Here is an 18693-nt window from a genome sequence, read left to right on the forward strand (position 1 = left end):
GAGAATATTCTAATTTTCTTTGAAAATCTAACTTACTTACATAATATCAGTTGTTTTTTTTTTATATTTCTCCGTTTGTAGAGAATAATGTAGATTCTAAATATAAAATTTCATGATTGCAAGTTCAGACGGCAATAAATGCAGGGGAGTGAATACTCTTGCAAGGCAGTGTAACGTGAATGTTAATCCCACTATTCGTTGGTAAAAGGAGTATCCCAGAGTTGGTGGTGGGTGGTGTTGACTAGCTGCTTTCTCTCTAGTCTTATCACTGCTAAATTAGGGACGGCTAGCGCAGATACCCCCTCGTGTAGCTTTGCGCGAAATTCAAAACAAACCAAATCGACATCGATGACAAGAAAAATCATCCGTGAATAAAGAAAAACATCATCATCGAGATAATTGTGGATACAAATATCATAACAATCAGACCGAATCACTGGTAAGAGTGGTGATGTTAAATGTAAAACCAAACCTCCTTGTGTTCTTTCGTGTTACATACCAATTCCGGATCTGAATCGTTGGTAAACGTGGTGCTGTTAAAAGCAAACCTCAGTTTTGTTTATTCGCCATTCATGCATTTTTTTATCGCTATTCCTAAGTATTTTTGAGAAGAGTGAGAATTTTATTGTTTTTTACTATGGTTTCGTATACATGCTTAGGATGCGCTCTACTAAAACATACAGCTACGTGAGTATTAAGTTCTCTTCCAAACAGTTTTGTTAAGAGGTAGAATAACATTTCTAAATTTGCCTACTATGGATATATGCCAAAGCAACAGGTCTAATGTTTCAACGTCGACCTACAGATCAGGGCTAGACAGTATTAAAATGTTGACCTTGACTCTTATTTAACAATTCCTTACAATAAAAGCGATGTTGGATTACATCCGTGTGTAAGAGGCCCTTACAACTTTGAGTTATGTCTGTATTTTATTTGGCTTACGTTTTTTTTCTTTCTTGTTCTTATACTTTTTTCAGTTGATTTTATGTCTGTAAACACATTTAGATAATGTAATTAAAATACTGGTACAGGAATGTTTGTACAATGCTACTTTACAATATTTCATCTTCTTTTTTTTCAGACTTATATGAACATTTTCCACATACATGTTCTACGTTTTCTTTAATTGTTGATCTAGGCAGTACATTTATGACCAAACAAAAGTGAAAATGGACACCAACTGCTTTGCAGAAATATCAGAATTTTACTGAAAGGGTTCCAATACAAAATGCCTTCTTTACCGAAATTTTTTCAGTAAAACTCTGCTATCTATGTAGGGCAGTTGGTGTCCATTTTCACTTTTGTTTCATGCCCCAAAATTGTATGTTATTTATATTTTGGTGTATGGAAACTAGGCCATCTTTATGAATCATAATGTCATGAAAATGTTACTACAAGGTAAAAGAACTCCCTGGTCAGTACTCATTAATGAAATCTTGAATCCACTAGGCTTATATATAATATTTGAGTCACCCTTGGTTTGAAGTTAACTTGTAACTCAAATGACCAGCAAAAAGTCTATCAGAAAATTAAACAAATAAGTGATTGAGATCATTCCAAGATCAAACGATCATACTTATTAAACAAAAACGTAAATAGTTGAATCACTTTTTTTTTTTTTTGAACTGGGTACTGTACAGATATGAGGAGAATGACAGCATTTTTAACTCCCATGTTGCTGTACCCTAATTTGCTGGAACAGCATCTGATTAGAAAATTTTACAACTTTCAAAGGATGTTGATAAGGAGACATTTTAATGTATTTGTTTTGAAATGATGTATTAAGTATAATGCCTCATACCTCGCAAGCACCAATAGAGTAAGAATATCAGCGTATCGCATAGACTAACATATCTGTATTTATAATTAAGTTATATTTTAAAGAAATACATATTTTTTTGTCTTAAAATTTGGTTTTGAACTAAGATAAAAATCTATGATTACAAGTACTTTTAAGAAAACTACAAAGTATTAAGATTTTCTCAAAGTAGTTTCTCTCTGTAATTTCTTATGGCTAAATTTCTTAAAATAGCAAAAAACAGTGTGTTTTTTTATATAAAATTTTGTTAAATCTTGTAGCTCTCAATATTCTGTTAGAATTGTCTTTAAGTTGTTCACAGTAATTTATATCACCAGTGTTGGTATTCTTTCAGGTTTAGTTTAAAATAGGTTAAAACCTACTTGTCTGTGGACTAGGTGATTAATCAATATAATCAGTTACCTAAGAGCATTGATTATGTCACATAAAATAAGCAATTCATTGAAATTACAATTAAATTTATTAATGCTATGAAAATAATCAATTAGTTGAAATTAGTATTTCTGATTATTACTATTTTCTATTATTTCAACTACACAAGTCCCATATGATAATAATCGACTAGTTGAATATATTGGATTGAGTTCAACAATTAGTCATTTAGCAGATTTCATTAATAGCCCTTCTCTGCTTCTCTGTATCATTGTCATTTTTATCACAGTTGGTTTCTTTGAGATTTTCTTTTATCTGTGTGTTTTTAATATACAAGTTTTCCTTATTTTTCTTTATGGTTATTTTTCTTATTCTGCTATGGAAATTTATTTTAATATTATAAAGATCTAAATTCCAGGTATGATACACATTTTTCTTACTGTGAAATGGAACAAATGTATTTGAAGCAAAAATGTTCTTTATTATCCCCAATATACATGTACGGTCTTTAACTGTTTAACAATACTGGAACATTTGTATAACTGATGGACTGTATTTTGGAATTTTAGACAGATGAATGGGATGAATCGGATAGGAAGAAAGGATCACAAAGAAAGTCTACTGGCAATGGAGGAGACCAATTAGAAATGAAGGTATCATTTGTGTTTCTTTATTCTTTTGGGTTTAAAAATAAATGTTGACAATGTTTTAGATAAGGTGTATTTTAATAAAGATTAACACAGGTGTGTAATAAAATAATGTAGGTTGGTTATTCTAGTAAATACATTTCTTCATTTTAAGTCATAATATTGGTTCAAAGTAAACATTCTCTTCTATGTAAAGATGATTTAAATATTGTACTATGTGGTTAATACTTGAAAGTTGGGCTACGTTTCTGAACATTTTTAATACCAAAATCCTGATTTTGTTTTAGAAAAGATTGGTCAGCTTGTATAGTTTTTTATACATGGTTTTCTGTTAATTGTACCTTGGAAGAAAAAAAATCTGTATTTTAAATGTCTTAACAAATCACTACATAAATAATTCAAAAATGTTATATTTAATTTCATTACTTTTATTTCAACACATTTGCTGCTGCTGTTTGATTGATATAGTAGGATAATTAATGAAGAAAATTTCTCACTTAAGGCATGTTGTTAAGATTCCATTGAATTGAAGTATTTTAAGTTCTATAGCAAACTAGACAGAGGTTATGCAAAAATTTATGAAAATTTTGAACAACTTTTATCAACAAATTTTTTTAGACATGAAGAAAATGTAATTATTGAAGAATTAATTTATATTAATTGTGCATCATAAATTTAGCAAAAAAAATTCTTTAAGGATACATCAAACTATAATAACTGCAAATGTTCACAAGTTCTATCAGATAAACTTCCCCACCTAAAGCTCTATTAGGATGTATTTGTTACCTTTAACCTAGGTAGCTGTTATTGTTGAAAACTGTAATTCTCAAGTTGTTATTTAATAAATCTAAAATGAAGTTAAGAGCAACCATTATAGGACAAGTTTCAAAACTTTCACATTTTCTTTAGTTCAAAGTGAATCTTAACTTCCTATTGGATTACTTTATGAATCTTAACTTCCTATTGGATTACTTTATGAATCTTAACTTCCTATTGGATTACTATATGAATCTTAACTTCCTAATGGATTACTATATGAATCTTAACTTCCTATTGGATTACTTTGTGAATCTTAACTTCCTATTGGATTACTTTATATGGTATTGTTATCTAATGAATATTTTAAATTTATATTAACTGATGCATTTAAACACAATCACAAGATGATATTGATAAGAAATGGAAGGCATGGCATAGCCAGGTGGATTGGGCGCTTGGGTCACAATCCGAGGGTCATGGGTTCAAATCCCTATCCCACCAAACATGCTCGTCCTTTCAGCTGTGGTGGTGTTATAATGTGATAGTCAATCCCACTATTCATTGGTAAAAGAGTAGCCCATGAGATGTCGGTGGGTGGTGATGACTAGCTGCCTTTCCTCTAGTCTTTCACTACTAAGTTAGGGATGGCTAGTGCAGATAGCCCTTGTGTAGCTTTGCACGAAATTCAAAACAAAGAAACAAGTAACAGAAACATTAACAAGACAAAGCTTATGATTTTCACTGTGTGTGTGTGTAATATATTATTATGTGGGATTCTCTCAAAATATAAATGTTTACAGGAAATATTTGTTTAATACATAATTTTAAAAAAGAGCCACACATAAGATTATTCATATAAAAACAGAGGTGTAACAAAATGTAACTTTAAGGGAAAGTATAAATTTGGTTTATTAATATCAACAAAATTAAAAAAAACTTAAAATATTTCTATTAGAAAGTTTGTTTCAAGTTTCCTTCTTATAGCATTATATCTAGTGTTTTAATTGATAATAAATTGCAAAATTTCATAGCTTATATAAATAATCTCTATCACTTGCTATCTGCTGTATTTAATTTATTAATTTATGAAAAAGTTATTGCAATAGTTTACGATTCATTAATCAATTTGACGTGAACAACTTTTGTATAATTTAGTAGTTGAAGTTTTACATACAGTTAATCTGTTTTATACTTGATGAATGATTGTAATTAATGCTGAATTTATTTAAATTTTGCTGCTCTATGGGAAATGCACAGAAAAGTTAACAAATAAGTAGATATATGCAAGTTATCAAAGTATATAGACTTCATCATTTATAGTTTAAAAAATATTGAGTAGATGAAATTTATCCAGACTGTCACACGTACAATAGGTACAACATGCAAATACTTTTTCTATACTTACTTGAACATTACGTTATAAATATTTTTACTGCATGTGTAAAATTGTTATAGTGTATAGATTTAGATAACTAGATACAACATGTACATTTAACCTAGGTGTAGTAAGTAGATTTATTATATACACATATAACAACTGGACACAACAAGTAAACTTACAGATACAGATGGAGCAAGTAACTGTAAATGTATAATTACAAGAGGTAGACTTACGTAATTAGAAACAGAAGTAAATACAGCTAGAATGTTTAGGTGTTGATGCACAACACAGATATGTTTGTCTGTAGGCACAACAGGTAGGTTTAGATACACAGATAAAGCAGATGGAAACAGGAGTGCTACTGATAAGAATGTAGTTATGGAAAGTAGACTTAATTATAGATACACGTGTGCAGACAGTGGTGTCGTTGAGCCATGGTAAACCAAGTTGATGCTGAGGAATTGTCTTTTTAAGAAGTTGTGCACACTGCTTTTGAGTTTTCAATATGAATTGTTGATTAAATAAAAAAATGTTCAACTTTACATAAGCAAATGAAATATGGAGAAAATACTGGAGAAAAGAAAGGACCCTTCTGTGCCTTTCACGTAAAACTGTAAATTAAAATTTAACTGTTGAGACATTGTTCTGTCTCACCCATTTTTTGAAATTCTTCTACCTTAGGCACTTTTGTTTTATGTTAAAATATATATATATATATTAAACTAAGCCATTGATTTTAAAAAAAAAGAATTTTACTTAAATAGATGTAGCAGGTAAATATAGAAATACAGTTATTAGCAAGTTGACTCGGATACGTAGATAAAGTAAGTAAACCTAGATATGTTAACTCGGGCACCATGGGTAGATTTAACATGTACCTGAGCTAAAATTAGATACAGTAATGTCAGTAGAATAAAACACACACATGGTACAGTTAGACTTACATATACAGGTACTAGAATATGTAATATAAATAATGTGTATTCTTCACCTACCTGCTTGTAGTTATTGTTGTAGGTTTCCTAAAGAATTGTTTTTTTTTAGAAATTATTTTCAGACAATTAAAATTATCAGAAAATTTTTTAATATTTAATGAAAACCATATTTTTTTTTGTACAAAACAAACAAGCAAATAAAACTGAAGTGGTATTTTATTTATAAGAAGAACAGTACAGATTTACAGGAGCAATTTCGATTTTCTAAAAAAATCTTCAGTCATTATAAACTAAATATACTGTGAAGTGTATTCATTTTGATATTTTGCAAATATTTTTACTAACAATATACACCCACATTTTTTACTTGGAAAAAAATTTCAATATAAATTCATTTTGTTCCAGTACATTCGCCAAAGACTTCAACGGACCACCAAGAGCAGTCATGGCCCAGGAGGCTACAGCTCGCACCAGAGGCTTAGTCCTTTTCAAGGAGACCATTCTGCCATATCAATCTCTACTCCTGCTGGTAACAATAATGGTTCCCTTTGCCCATCATCGCCGTCCACAACAGCGTTACCTGCTAGCACTTCACCTTATCAACTGTTGTATAGCGTCCCCACACATGGTGGGCCTACGGGGACAATTGGCAAGCCTCACACAGGCCCAATTCCAATCCCTCACATTCCAAAGACTCCCTTTCCCCGCATCCTCAGCAGTGTTGAAGGTTTAAATCAGGTAAGTAGCATTTTTGCCCTAATTCTTATAGTCAAGCTCTGCGAGAAAAATTCTCAAATAATAATCTTATGTAAACAAATGTAGTAGGTAAACAGAGAATTGCAGATATAGCGTGTTGACTCAGATGTGTAGATAAAGCAAGTAATTTACATATATAGATACTACAATGAGTAACATAAATGATGCATATTCTGCTGTAGGTTTCCTTAAGAAAGTATTTTCAGACACAATTGAGTTTCAAGCAGTGTAAAAACAACAATTTATTTTTAGTTGTACTGTTTTACATCTTTATTGAAAATTGTGGAGAGCTGTTGCTATATATATATATCAAGTTTTTATGCATAAAGTTTAATATTAGTGAAATTAAAACTGTAAAAGATGTGATTTAATGTAAGAAACAGTAAATCACATTATTTAGCCTAAAAACAAAAGGTCGTAGGACAATACAGTATGATGTGTTTTTGTATTTTAATTTTAGGTTTTACTTAAATATTTCATTGTTCTGGTTTAACTAACGACATACGTACACACTGGACTGGTGACAGAGAGCTCACACAGTTTTCAATTCCCCTTTCTCTCTCTCTTGCTAGTCCAACACACTACAGTTCTACTTGCCCATCTTTTGTTTTGTAACTGTGATTATTGTATGTTAATAAAGATTATTTGAACCTTCTGCATTTTAACACTTTCTTCATGATGAACTCAGTCAGGGTTTGAATTGATATTGACAGACAGACAGACACACTCCATTAGTTGGTATCATTTAATTTATAGCTCCAGTTAGTGGGCCCTAACTAACTACTCTGTGGGAAATCCGTGTACCAAGGAATACCCTGAAAGTGCTGAGGCATTAACTTTCATTAAAATAAAATTTGACTGATCATCTTTTTGTTCATCTGTACAGTTACATTTATATGATTATATGTATATACACAGACATCCAATTTATTGAAACTTAATGATAGTTTCACATCTTCAAATTACAGTTTTAATAATTCATTTCTTTTTACATATTGAATTGTTTCAGGAGATAGAAAGATTAGTTCTCAAGGGAATCTCAGGGAATGATGTTGGAGATGTAGAGCTTGAGAGGGTAAGTAAAAATGAGGAATATTGTAATTTGTCTTTTTCTTGGTTTTCAATCTTTCATCTAATTTTATTTATCACTGATAATTATTTTAAACGTTGCTCCTTATATTTTGCGAAATATTCACTTAAATTTATTTAAATGATGCGTGATTGTGTTTTATATTAATATTGAAAATTAAAGTATCTGATGTTTTTTGTGTAATAGCTGTATTTATTGTAAATATGCAGATAATCTTCTGTTATGGATGCATGAAGTTATGATAATGGATTTTAATTTAATATTGGTTTTTTTCATGTAAAGCTATAAAATTACAAAAATTTTCTCACAAACTAGTTTTGTTAACTTAACTTGCCTGGCTTTTCTGTTGAAATTAGAATAAAATTAGTTACTAGATAACTGTTTTCTACAAATTGTTTTTGACAGAATAGAATAATGCTATCAGTAAGTAGAGAATATCAAACATTATACAAGTTCTTTTAAGAGTCAATCATATTTTGTAGGATCTAGATCCACCACCGGATGGCCATCGGGCCCCTATTGCTGATCTCTTCAGATCCACTACAGCCATATCCACACGAAATGTGGACACACAAACTCCCTCTGGTAGAGGAGAGAGTTGCCCTAGTAGTGGTGCAACTAGTCGCAGTCAGTCAGTCTCACCAGTTGTTCCATTTTTAGGCCAAATGGACAGCTCTCAGCCTGTCAGTAGAGGTTAGTCAAGTTAGTGAAATGTGCCATATTTAGACCTGTATGTTCCTCAGTCTTATGTTGTTTACATGTAGTGGATAAAAACTTTAAGTTGTTAAAGCTGAACACAGTATTAGTCAGTTTAAGTCTGAAGAAGGCTTTATGGTCATGGAAATCAGAAAAATATATATACCCATCTAAATATTATTGAATGTTCTTAATATGTAAAAGCTAAATATTGTGAAAAACAAGCTCTTTGTTCATTTTTAACAGCTTACTAACTTTGCAGACTGTAAGTGAATCTTATTAACTGCTGTATTTTCTACAGTTATTAATGAAAATACTGTTAGATATTAATAACATTAATATTAAGTTCCTAGAATGAAGAATTTTACATTTATTTTATCTTAAAAGCTCTTGTTACGCACTTATAATTAATTTATAAATAATGTACGAAAAGAAAAAACAAATATTCAGTTAAAACATGTTTAAATAACATGTAGTCTTTCAAAAGCTTTTATAAACAAATACTGAAAAAGCACATTTATACATATATAAAAATATAATTAATAGTTTCACTATTTTCATTGTGTTTTTACTTAGCTCCTTAGGGTTAACAGAAACATGTTTTATAAGTTAAATAAACAGTAGTATTTATTGTGTGTTTTCAGAGAGTAGTAAAAGTGCCTCACCTGATCCAGACTACAGTTTTAAATTTGGCACAAGTCCTTGTATTAATAGGTTCTTGGCCAGAGAACCTCCAGATGGGTGTGAAAAAGTAAAAATTGTAGAAGAACGTAGGTAAGTTTCCATAAGTGCATTTTCATTAGAAAAATAAGTTACCATTTAGCAGAAATGGTTAAATGAGGCCTGTTTCACTTCTTTCCATTTTCATCTTATTTATCTGACAGAGACTTTGTAAGTAAGATATATGATTTATATTTTGCATTCTTATATAGAGTGTCCTAAGGTTTACTTGTAATTCTACTGTATACTGTACATTTAAGATGTTCACTTCAGTTTTATAGGCTTTACAAGTAAAATTTACCATCTTTTGATGTGTGAAACAACATTAGTACATTATCATGTTGCCTTTAACAACAAAGGTTTCTGGAAGGAGCAGAAGCATTTATTGATTGTTTTTTTATTTGACATATAACGAGGACACCCTGTATCTCATTGAAATACATAGGGGGAAAATTAAATTTTTTGAAACCAATTTCAGGTCAGTGTGATTGTGATAGAAGTAAAAGGTGGACTTTTATGTTTTATCCGGTGAAGTAAAAAAAAACAACGAAAAACATATGCATATGCAACTAAAATTATTATAAAAAGTCACTTTAGTGTGTTTGACCAAAATGGAGGCTGCTACTGATAAAAGTAAAATAAAACTATAATTTCCTCGTCATTTAACTTCCATCAGATCCACAGTTTTTCAAACTAGCTTTTAATGAAAGGCAATCTCATACAGTACTTCATGACATGTAAAAATATCTAAGCAATACAAGCTGAAAAGCAGTTGAAATGTGGGGATAACAGGTCAGGAAATCTTTCTGGGCTTAATGAGACCAAAATATATATCGTATTGTCAATATGATGTAAGAAGTGAATTTGAACTGTCTTGAGAAGTTTTTTCATGTACCTGTTTTTCTTGAATAAGAAAGTACATTATGTTAATATAATAACAAGTTGTCAAACAACGATTTACAAGGATAACAAAGTGTTTTATGTTGGAGGGAACATAAAAATAAAACACTTTATTATGGTTGTAAATCATTGTTTGCCAACTGATTATATATATGTGGCTTTCTTTTATCCTTGATTTACAAGGATAACAAAGTGTTTTATGTTGGAGGGAACATAAAAATAAAACACTTTATTATGGTTGTAAATCATTGTTTGCCAACTGATTATATATATGTGGCTTTCTTTTATCCTTGTTTCATGTTCTGTAATGGAGAAAATGAATTATATTGTTTTGATTCATTTTGCTGACATAGGTTTTTTTACCTTTGACCCCATCCCCAAATATTTCAACCCTTCCACAGCTTGTATTACTTAGATATTTTTATGTGTTGTAAAGTACTCTATTAGGATGTTCCTCTTTGAAAATCTGGTTGGAACACTCTAAAACTGTGGATTTGACGTTATAGTAAATGAGGAAATTCTGGCATTCTTTTTTACTTTATTTATTTAGTATATTCTTTTTTTTGGGAGGGAATAGTATTATAAAAAGTTAAAATATTCAAATAGGATCATAATCTGCATTATGTTCTCTAACATTTAAAGTGGTCAATTATATTAAAATGACTATACTTCTCTTACTTGCATATGCAAAATGTTTTGTATAAACACTAGATTTGTAACTAACACATAATAACATATTACGTCTGTAACTGAACATGTGGTAATGTAACAAAATGAAACCTCAACTGACTGTGTACTTGAAATTGAACAAGATGACGTGTTAAACCTAGATAGTTTATAACTCTTCAAAATACCTAAACACCTTTTTACTTATATAAATAATTTAACAGTGGTAACTATGTAACTAGTTCTATATCTAATCATGTGTTTTAGCACTAGTATATAATAATAAGCTTAAAAAACTTGTATATCATTATAACACACTTAGGTTTTAATTTCCTTATTTTCTCTCCTCTTTACATTTATTTTTTACATCCCAGTATAGGTATATTCCAATTAAATCATCACTGCAATTTGCTACTTTTTTGTTTCATAATGAATTTCACCAATACATTGCCAAGGAAACTGACCCTATAGTGAGTTATAAAGAACTGAGATAAAAATGAGAAACAGTTAAGTATATGTAACTGACTTTATTGTACCAAAAATGTATTGTATGAAATTAAGAATGTCATAAGGCACTGTGTAGTAGAGCTAGCTGTCAGCGAGGTAATTTATCAATATGCATGGAAGATACACATACTCGTTATCTGATGTTAGACACTTGGTAGTAAGATGTTGGAGTCGGACCTTTAGCTTGTAGAAGCACATCTGATGAAGACAAATATTAACTAACTAAAATGTTATGGAATGATGAAAGATAAAAGAAAGAGTTGAAACAGCTCCTTGCAAAATTTGTTTACTGAAAACGTAAGGTTGCTGAGAAAGTATGTGACTTTTTAGACTTTTCTTAAATGTTACATGGGTAGATAAAAAGTCGATTATTTATAAACAACATGGTTTACATAGGCCTGAACAATATCTTTGAAATTTAATTGGATCCTTGAAAACTTCTTGACTTTTGGCAAAATGGGTTTTATCCTGGAATTATAAAAAAAACAAAAAAACTCCTTTAATATGGTAAAAAATCTTCTTGATTGAAGATCCAAGAGTAGGAGGTAATGAAAATCCCCATCCAAAAACTGCTAATGATGGGATTTGTTTATTCTTTTCTTTTTTAAGATTATTGAAACTTTCATTTTGGATGAAATTGGATCTTTAGTAGAATAAAGAATCAGAGATTTATGAATAAATGCTCTTAAAAACTACTAAAAATTTGAATTTATTATTGGCCTAGAATGATGTGTTTAATTTGGGATCTCTTTGTTTGATTTGGTTTGGTTTGAATTTTGCACAAAGCTACACAAGGGTTATCTACGCTAGCCATCCCTAATTTAGCAGTGAAAGACTAGAGGGAAGGAAGTTAGTCATCACCACCCATTGCCCACTTTTGGGCTACTCTTTAACCAAGGAATAGTGGGATTGACCATCACATTATAGCTCCCCTATGGTTGAAAGGGCGAGCACGTTTGGTAGGATGGGGATTTGAACCCGCGACCAGTACATTGTGAGTTGAGCTTCCTAACCACCTTGCTATGTCAGGCCCCTCATTGTTTACTCTTAGGGTAATTTCAATGTTGGAAAGCTAACAGTAATCTAATTAATGGCAGGAAAGGTTTAGTTGTTTCTTGAGCAAAAAATTGCTTTTAAAAGTATTTATAATTTACAGGTGAAGATATCAGGGTAAATTTTCAGTAACTTTGACCTTCATAAAATCACTGAAAAATATTGTAGAGAAGTATAAACTCTTTCCATCAGGTAAAGTGAAATGTACACCTTAAAATTCTTTCTCACTAGTTTATTGATTGTACAGTGTAAAATTAATTGTAACCTATAGTTTTTCACACAGTTGGTTTAAGTGAGTTGATTCAACCATTGCAATAAAAGACAGGATAATGGCTGTTAATTTCAACCATATCTGCTCATGATGAGTTTTTCAAGAATTATAATGCTTGAATGGGTAATGAAGAAAAACTTTAATATAAGTTTAACATAATGGCAAATATACAACGTTTGGACAAATTTTTGTCATCGTCAAGAATTGTAATGGCCTGTTTTAATTTTGAAGACCTGTGCAGACTGTCTTGACAGGCATGAGGAAGCTTTTAATCATTAATACTGGGCTGCTGAAATGACAGATTTTAATTAATAAATTATTATAGGGTATTTTTTTTTACCATGGTTCAACAACTTTCCTACTTCAGCATTGGCAAAGGAATTACAAGTATATCTTTGAGAAATTATATAATATTCCTGTTAAAAAAAATAAAAAACAACTGAAATGCCTCTTCATAACAAAACTAAATTATTACATTCCTCGCAAGTCTCTTGGTGGGTCAAATCCATACTAAACTGTTTTGGATAGTTGTTTTAATTTTTTTTCTCTCCAACCCCTGTAAATGTCACTGTTTTCAAACCCACATTTTATGAGATTCGTAAGTTTTTAATGGTTTAAAAGCCAAAGTTTGTGAAGCTTGACTATTTTTATGAAAGATGTTTTTTTTATACTTATTATCTTTGCAACTAAAGGTGGATGGAGGTTATTTTTTCACCCCTGTGTGTGTTTGTTTGTCAGCAAGATTTCTTAAAAATGGTTGAATGGATTTGGATGAAAGTTGGTATACATTTGGATTATGACCCAACTTAGAAGCTATTAGTTTTTGAAGGGTCAAGGTCACGAAAATAAAAAAAATCCCTTTCTGTAAACAAGGGGATCAATTTTTCACTCTATTTTTGCTCTATAACTCGGTGAAAAATGATCAGATTTTGAGGAACTTAGTGGACATATGTAGAATATTTCTCATTGTTCTGCCAAAAATGGTCCGTGTCCTTTGATAACAAGAAACGTGCAAACACATTTTTGTATTTTTTCAGAGATGAATATGATCAACACTGCATGGTGGAGTTATGTGCACTACTGAGTGCCTTTCTAGTATATAGTGTAAAGAGCAGTGCAGTTAAAGATAATTTCATCTTATTTTGCTGGTTCATTAATGCACTTTTTAATTCAAAATTATAGGTTTATATTAATGGAAAAAATATTAGTTTCAAAATAATAGGTCACCTTAAGATTGCAAAGTATTTAACTTCAAGGACTAAAGGTCTAACATGAAAGTCATCTTGAAGAAAGGTTGTTTTTATGTTATTTCCATTATCAATGAAATATAATGAACTGTGACTTATTGATATGTTAATTTCGATATTAATACACAAAATCTTACTAAGTAGTTGCAGTTGAAAAGTAATTTTAATATGGAAAATTTAAGTTCTATCTTTATTTGATGCTTGAAAAAACAACTTGATAAGCTTATTGAGTGAAAGACCTGTGATTTATAGTAATTTACGAATATTTCAATATTCAATAACCTTTTTATTCTGTGACTGTTTTTCTGTTTTTACAGGAATACATCAAGTCTCATGGAATCCCAAGGGTATAGACCCATCAAACCTAGTGAGAAATTTGTGTTATTGCCTAGCCAAAGTTCTGCATTTTACCCACTTTACAAGAATTATGTATCACCTTCAGCCTCAGACAGTGCTCTGCAGCAGTTGACCTCATCTCCTCACTCTCTGGCTGAGGAGAAGCTGCAATGACCTATCTGAGACATTTCTTATACTCTACCCCTTCCCCACTACTTCTTTGTATTCTTATTCTGGTGAAACCTGTAACCTTTGTTATGGTTGGCTTTTGAGAAGCCTAAAATTAAACATGTATTCAGTGGTTGATGTGTGTAGTCACAATTTAGGATGAAGGTGTTTCTCCATCTTGCCACCATCAGTTCTTCCTTTGTAGTCATCTGCAAATACAAATAATGGTCGTGAAATGTCCTTTAACAATTCACTGTTCACCCCCTGTTTCTATGGTGACCACATTCTCTTCAACTTGTGACTGTGATGTTTAAACAACCAAATAATAGTTATTGTTATTTTTAACTTTAAGATAAAGAAAAATTTAATCTGTACAACCTTGAGGGGCACGGATTTTTATTCAAGTTGCAAGTCTATAAATTTTATTATAAACAGTGCCACACTTATACAAGAAACTTGTATTTATGATAGATTTACTTTCTAGGAAATCACAAGAGTGAAACACTAAACTTTGAGTTTTTCACATATTACTATACTGCCTACATATGTTGGTAACATTAGGCAATCAATGATTTCAGTTGAGGTAGAAATGACTTGGCATGACTTATTGGATTTTAAAGCATTCAAATGAAATGATAGAAGTTTGTTCCTAGAATACTTGGAGTTTTGTTTACATTAATATTAGTTTTGAAACAATATGAATCATCTTGTTTTTGGATTTTTTCTGTTTTAAATGTATATTTCTACAGAAGCATAAAATTTAGAGAGAGAAGTGTTACACTAGTTAAGAAAAAAAATTCAGATGTTGTTGTACACAAGTTTGCAAATATAGGAAAACTAATTCAACATTCTAGTTTGAAAAGTATAACAACTTAGAAAAGATAGCATTGAACAAATAAACAAAATGTTTGTGCACTGTGTGTTACCTACTCTTGTTAAGGCCTAATCCTATGTTTACATATTCTGTCTTGACCACCACATTTTTTATATCACACATCTTCACCAATTGTGTTATACAATGTATGATATAACACTTAATGTCTGTGTGTGTGAGATATATATATATCCAACTTAAAGAAGAAAAACAAAAAAAATGTATATAATATATAGACTAATACATATCTCTATGAAGTAAAAGATGATATATATACACACACACATATATATGTATATTATATATATAAAGTTATCTCAGGTTCTGCAACTGATAGCATTTACACACATACACATTTTTGTTAGCAGTTTGGTTTTATTTATCTTGAACTTCCAATTTGGTAACTTGTTTGATGACAATGTATCTAAAATCTTAAAAGGTGCAATAGTTTAAAAGATGTTTTTGATAGAACAATTATTTCTTTTGGTATAATTTTATGTATCTTTTAGGAAAACAAAAAAAATTATCTGGTTTGTAATATTGATTTTATTTTTCTTTCATGTTTTGAATTACTGCCTTTTATGTTTAACAGCTTATGTTGAAAAGCCCATTCATCTAATGAGTGGAAAAGCATTTAGAACTCATTACATTCTTAACTTCTCTTATTCTGTTAAACCTGTCCTTTACTAGCTCCTTAACAAAAATAGTACAAATTTTCTTGAAGTTCTTTTTCTTTGCTGTGAAAGTTTTTAAAATACTTCCAACTATATTAATTTGGTACTTTATGCATAAGCTCTTGTTGGCTGCTTGTGAAGGTTGTATTTCTTTTTTGTTGTTGTAAGACTGCTTGAAATGGGTCTCTTTCCATTTTTATGTGAGCACAGATTAGCTTTCCAACTTTTTCATGCAAGGTCAGAAAACATCTCAAGATTAGAGGTAACAATGAAACAGTTTCATTGTTTCAACAGTATTTGAGTCTCTAATAATAATGGTTGATTATGTTTTTTTGGCCAGTTGTTTCATTGGAATTTTTAATTTTTTGACAAAACAAACAAGTAATTAATATATTATCTCGGTTGAAAGAGGATCAGTTTCAATTGAGTAGTAAAACAATTAGTAAGTGGACATTTTCCTTCTTTTGTTATGGCATATTAGATGAGAATAGATATATCAGTTTTTATTAGTTATTATTATCTTTACTCTGCTATCCAACATCTTTGTATATAACTTTATACTTCGTACCACAAGATACTGAATTACATAAATTATCCTTGTGCTTTAATAAACAACATTTTTTATTTGTGTAACTTCATAAGTTAATATGCTTTCACATTCCCACTTGATGGAATCAGTGATTATGAGTCATATCTGCTATTATTGTTATGACTGAGTGAAGTGAATAAGAAATTTGTTTATTTGAATAATATCAATACCAGTAATATTATAAATTCTTTTAATTGCATATAGGCTTAGTTCTTTTTTCTAATTTCACACCTAACAAGAATGTTACACTGACTAGAAAGTGGGGCAGTAAAGGACTTGCAAAAATGTTTGAAAAATAAGGTATTTCTTATATAGGTAAGTATCAAGAATAACATGCTAATTAGCACAAATTGTAATGATTAGTTAAAACAAAAATACAGTTATTGCATTGTATGAATGAATTCTGTTCACAGAAAACCATTAAATTTTTATATTTAATGTATTCTATAATTTCTGGTAATATTTAGCTATTACTCTCTTATAAGTTGGTGCCATAAACTAACCTTTTGATGATTCACAAGCTACACATTTCAAAGTAACAAATATTAATGTGATATTAAGAAAGTAATAGTATTTTTTTTGTTTTGCAAGAAACTTAGTTGCTAAAGAAAAGTGGTATGAAAATTGTCTAAAGTGATTCTTCAGAGGAAAATTAGTCTGTGAAATTTCAGGCATTTTATTGGAAATTCTATATGTTTGTTGCTAAGTGTTAAGGACAAGTTGCATCACAGAAAGTGGTGCATGATTTGATATTAGCAAGAAACTTAGTCTGTTATTAAATTAAAAACAGTTAAGGTATTTAAAATTCTTTCAGAGGTGTTACGTTTCCAATCTTCCGTTAAAGCATCACATTACAAAAGCTAATAATGTTCACAAAAATTCTGACTTGTTTCAAAATGAAAAGTTAGATTCAATTGAAATTTTTTATGTCCACACCATACCTTTCATAAATGCTAGATTATTTATATATATGGTTAATGACAACAACATTGTTTATATAAAAGTTCTGCACATAGATTTCAAATTGATATCTTTTTTTTTTTAGCTAGATTAAATCATCTATCCTAGTTTTGAGTATTAAGTCATTTAAAGCTTGTCTCTTTCACATTATGTTTGCATTACATATCATATGCATATTTGAAATTCTCAACACATTTCAGAAGGATTTATAGTGATTAACATCAATATATTTTCTTTAGGGTGTGAGTTATACCTTAGGAACTCACACCTAAATAGCAGATTTGTGCACTAAGTGTTTTTCTCACAGTAGTGGTTTTTTGGTACTTTAACCCCTGTTTAGGGAAACTGATACATTTTTGAGAAACCTGCAGATGTGTTTATGAGGTATTGATTTACTAAGGTATTGTGCAACTGCCAGATATTTGTGGCTTACAAAGGATTAGCATCTAAGATACTAAATGTATGCTCGAGTCAGAATTTTGAAACATCATGTTAATATTTTGATCTCTGTTTTAGATCGTACATACCTTTTAACATCATGCTTTCAATGTTATACATGAATGAAGATCCCAAACTCAACACAAAACTTCTACACCTCGGTTAGGAATCACTTATCCAATCGTTACTGTCAGTGCCAATAGAACAGACACTGTCGGCAGGGGGAACAAAGTGAATTGTTAATATTAAAGCTATTGACTCAGGGCCTTTGAAGTGAAACAAAATATATATATTTTGTAAAGGTACCATACTTGTATGGTTTCTTTAAGGTAAGTAGTGCAAGGACATGGTGTATTTTGGTGTGTGTGGTATGTGCTGTCTTATTTGATTTCTGAAATTAATTGCTGCTTCAATGTTCCTCCTGTCATGGTTGTGTCTGAAACCCTCTTTTACCGCCTTGAGTTGTACAGGGAATAAAACATGTAATTTTTAAGTACTGAAGGAGTGCCCTGTGCCATTAAGCCTTCAGCACCTGTAACAGAAAAGTTTATTTTTCCATCTTAGGTGACAGTGCACCATGATTTGAGTGACCTTATGAAAATGTATATAGTTCTATATGATGGAATGCATGTGTAAAAACTTTGGTCAACGAGTACAAACTTCAGTGTAAATGGCATGTGGATGACATCGGCCCCTGCTTCCATTACTTAATCAACGCACACACCTTATATGATGACTGAAAGCATGCCAAACTCCAGAGGATATGCTACCCTAAGTTATCTGCTATTTGTAATAAAGGTCATGTATTGTACCTCCAAATGTACTATCACAAACA

At 30.5% G+C, this 18693-nt stretch overlaps 1 protein-coding gene across 11 annotated transcripts in view; it reads left to right on the forward strand.

Moving 5' to 3' along the window:
- Positions 1-18015, forward strand: part of LOC106465730 (glucocorticoid-induced transcript 1 protein-like) — a 153418-nt gene extending 135403 nt beyond the window's left edge. For all 11 annotated transcript variants that reach the window (XM_013925971.2, XM_022394086.1, XM_022394099.1 and 8 more), the window contains 6 exons: positions 2761-2844; positions 6319-6651; positions 7679-7744; positions 8242-8452; positions 9100-9229; positions 14137-18015. In XM_013925971.2, coding sequence (XP_013781425.1) covers positions 2761-2844; positions 6319-6651; positions 7679-7744; positions 8242-8452; positions 9100-9229; positions 14137-14329 — 1017 coding nt within the window. In that variant the 3' untranslated portion in view covers positions 14330-18015. The remainder of the gene's footprint in view (positions 1-2760; positions 2845-6318; positions 6652-7678; positions 7745-8241; positions 8453-9099; positions 9230-14136) is intronic.
- Positions 18016-18693: the final 678 nt, after the last annotated feature.

This window comes from Limulus polyphemus, unplaced genomic scaffold (genome assembly GCF_000517525.1).
Source record: "Limulus polyphemus unplaced genomic scaffold, Limulus_polyphemus-2.1.2 Scaffold70, whole genome shotgun sequence".
Taxonomy (NCBI): Eukaryota; Metazoa; Arthropoda; class Merostomata; order Xiphosura; family Limulidae; genus Limulus; species Limulus polyphemus.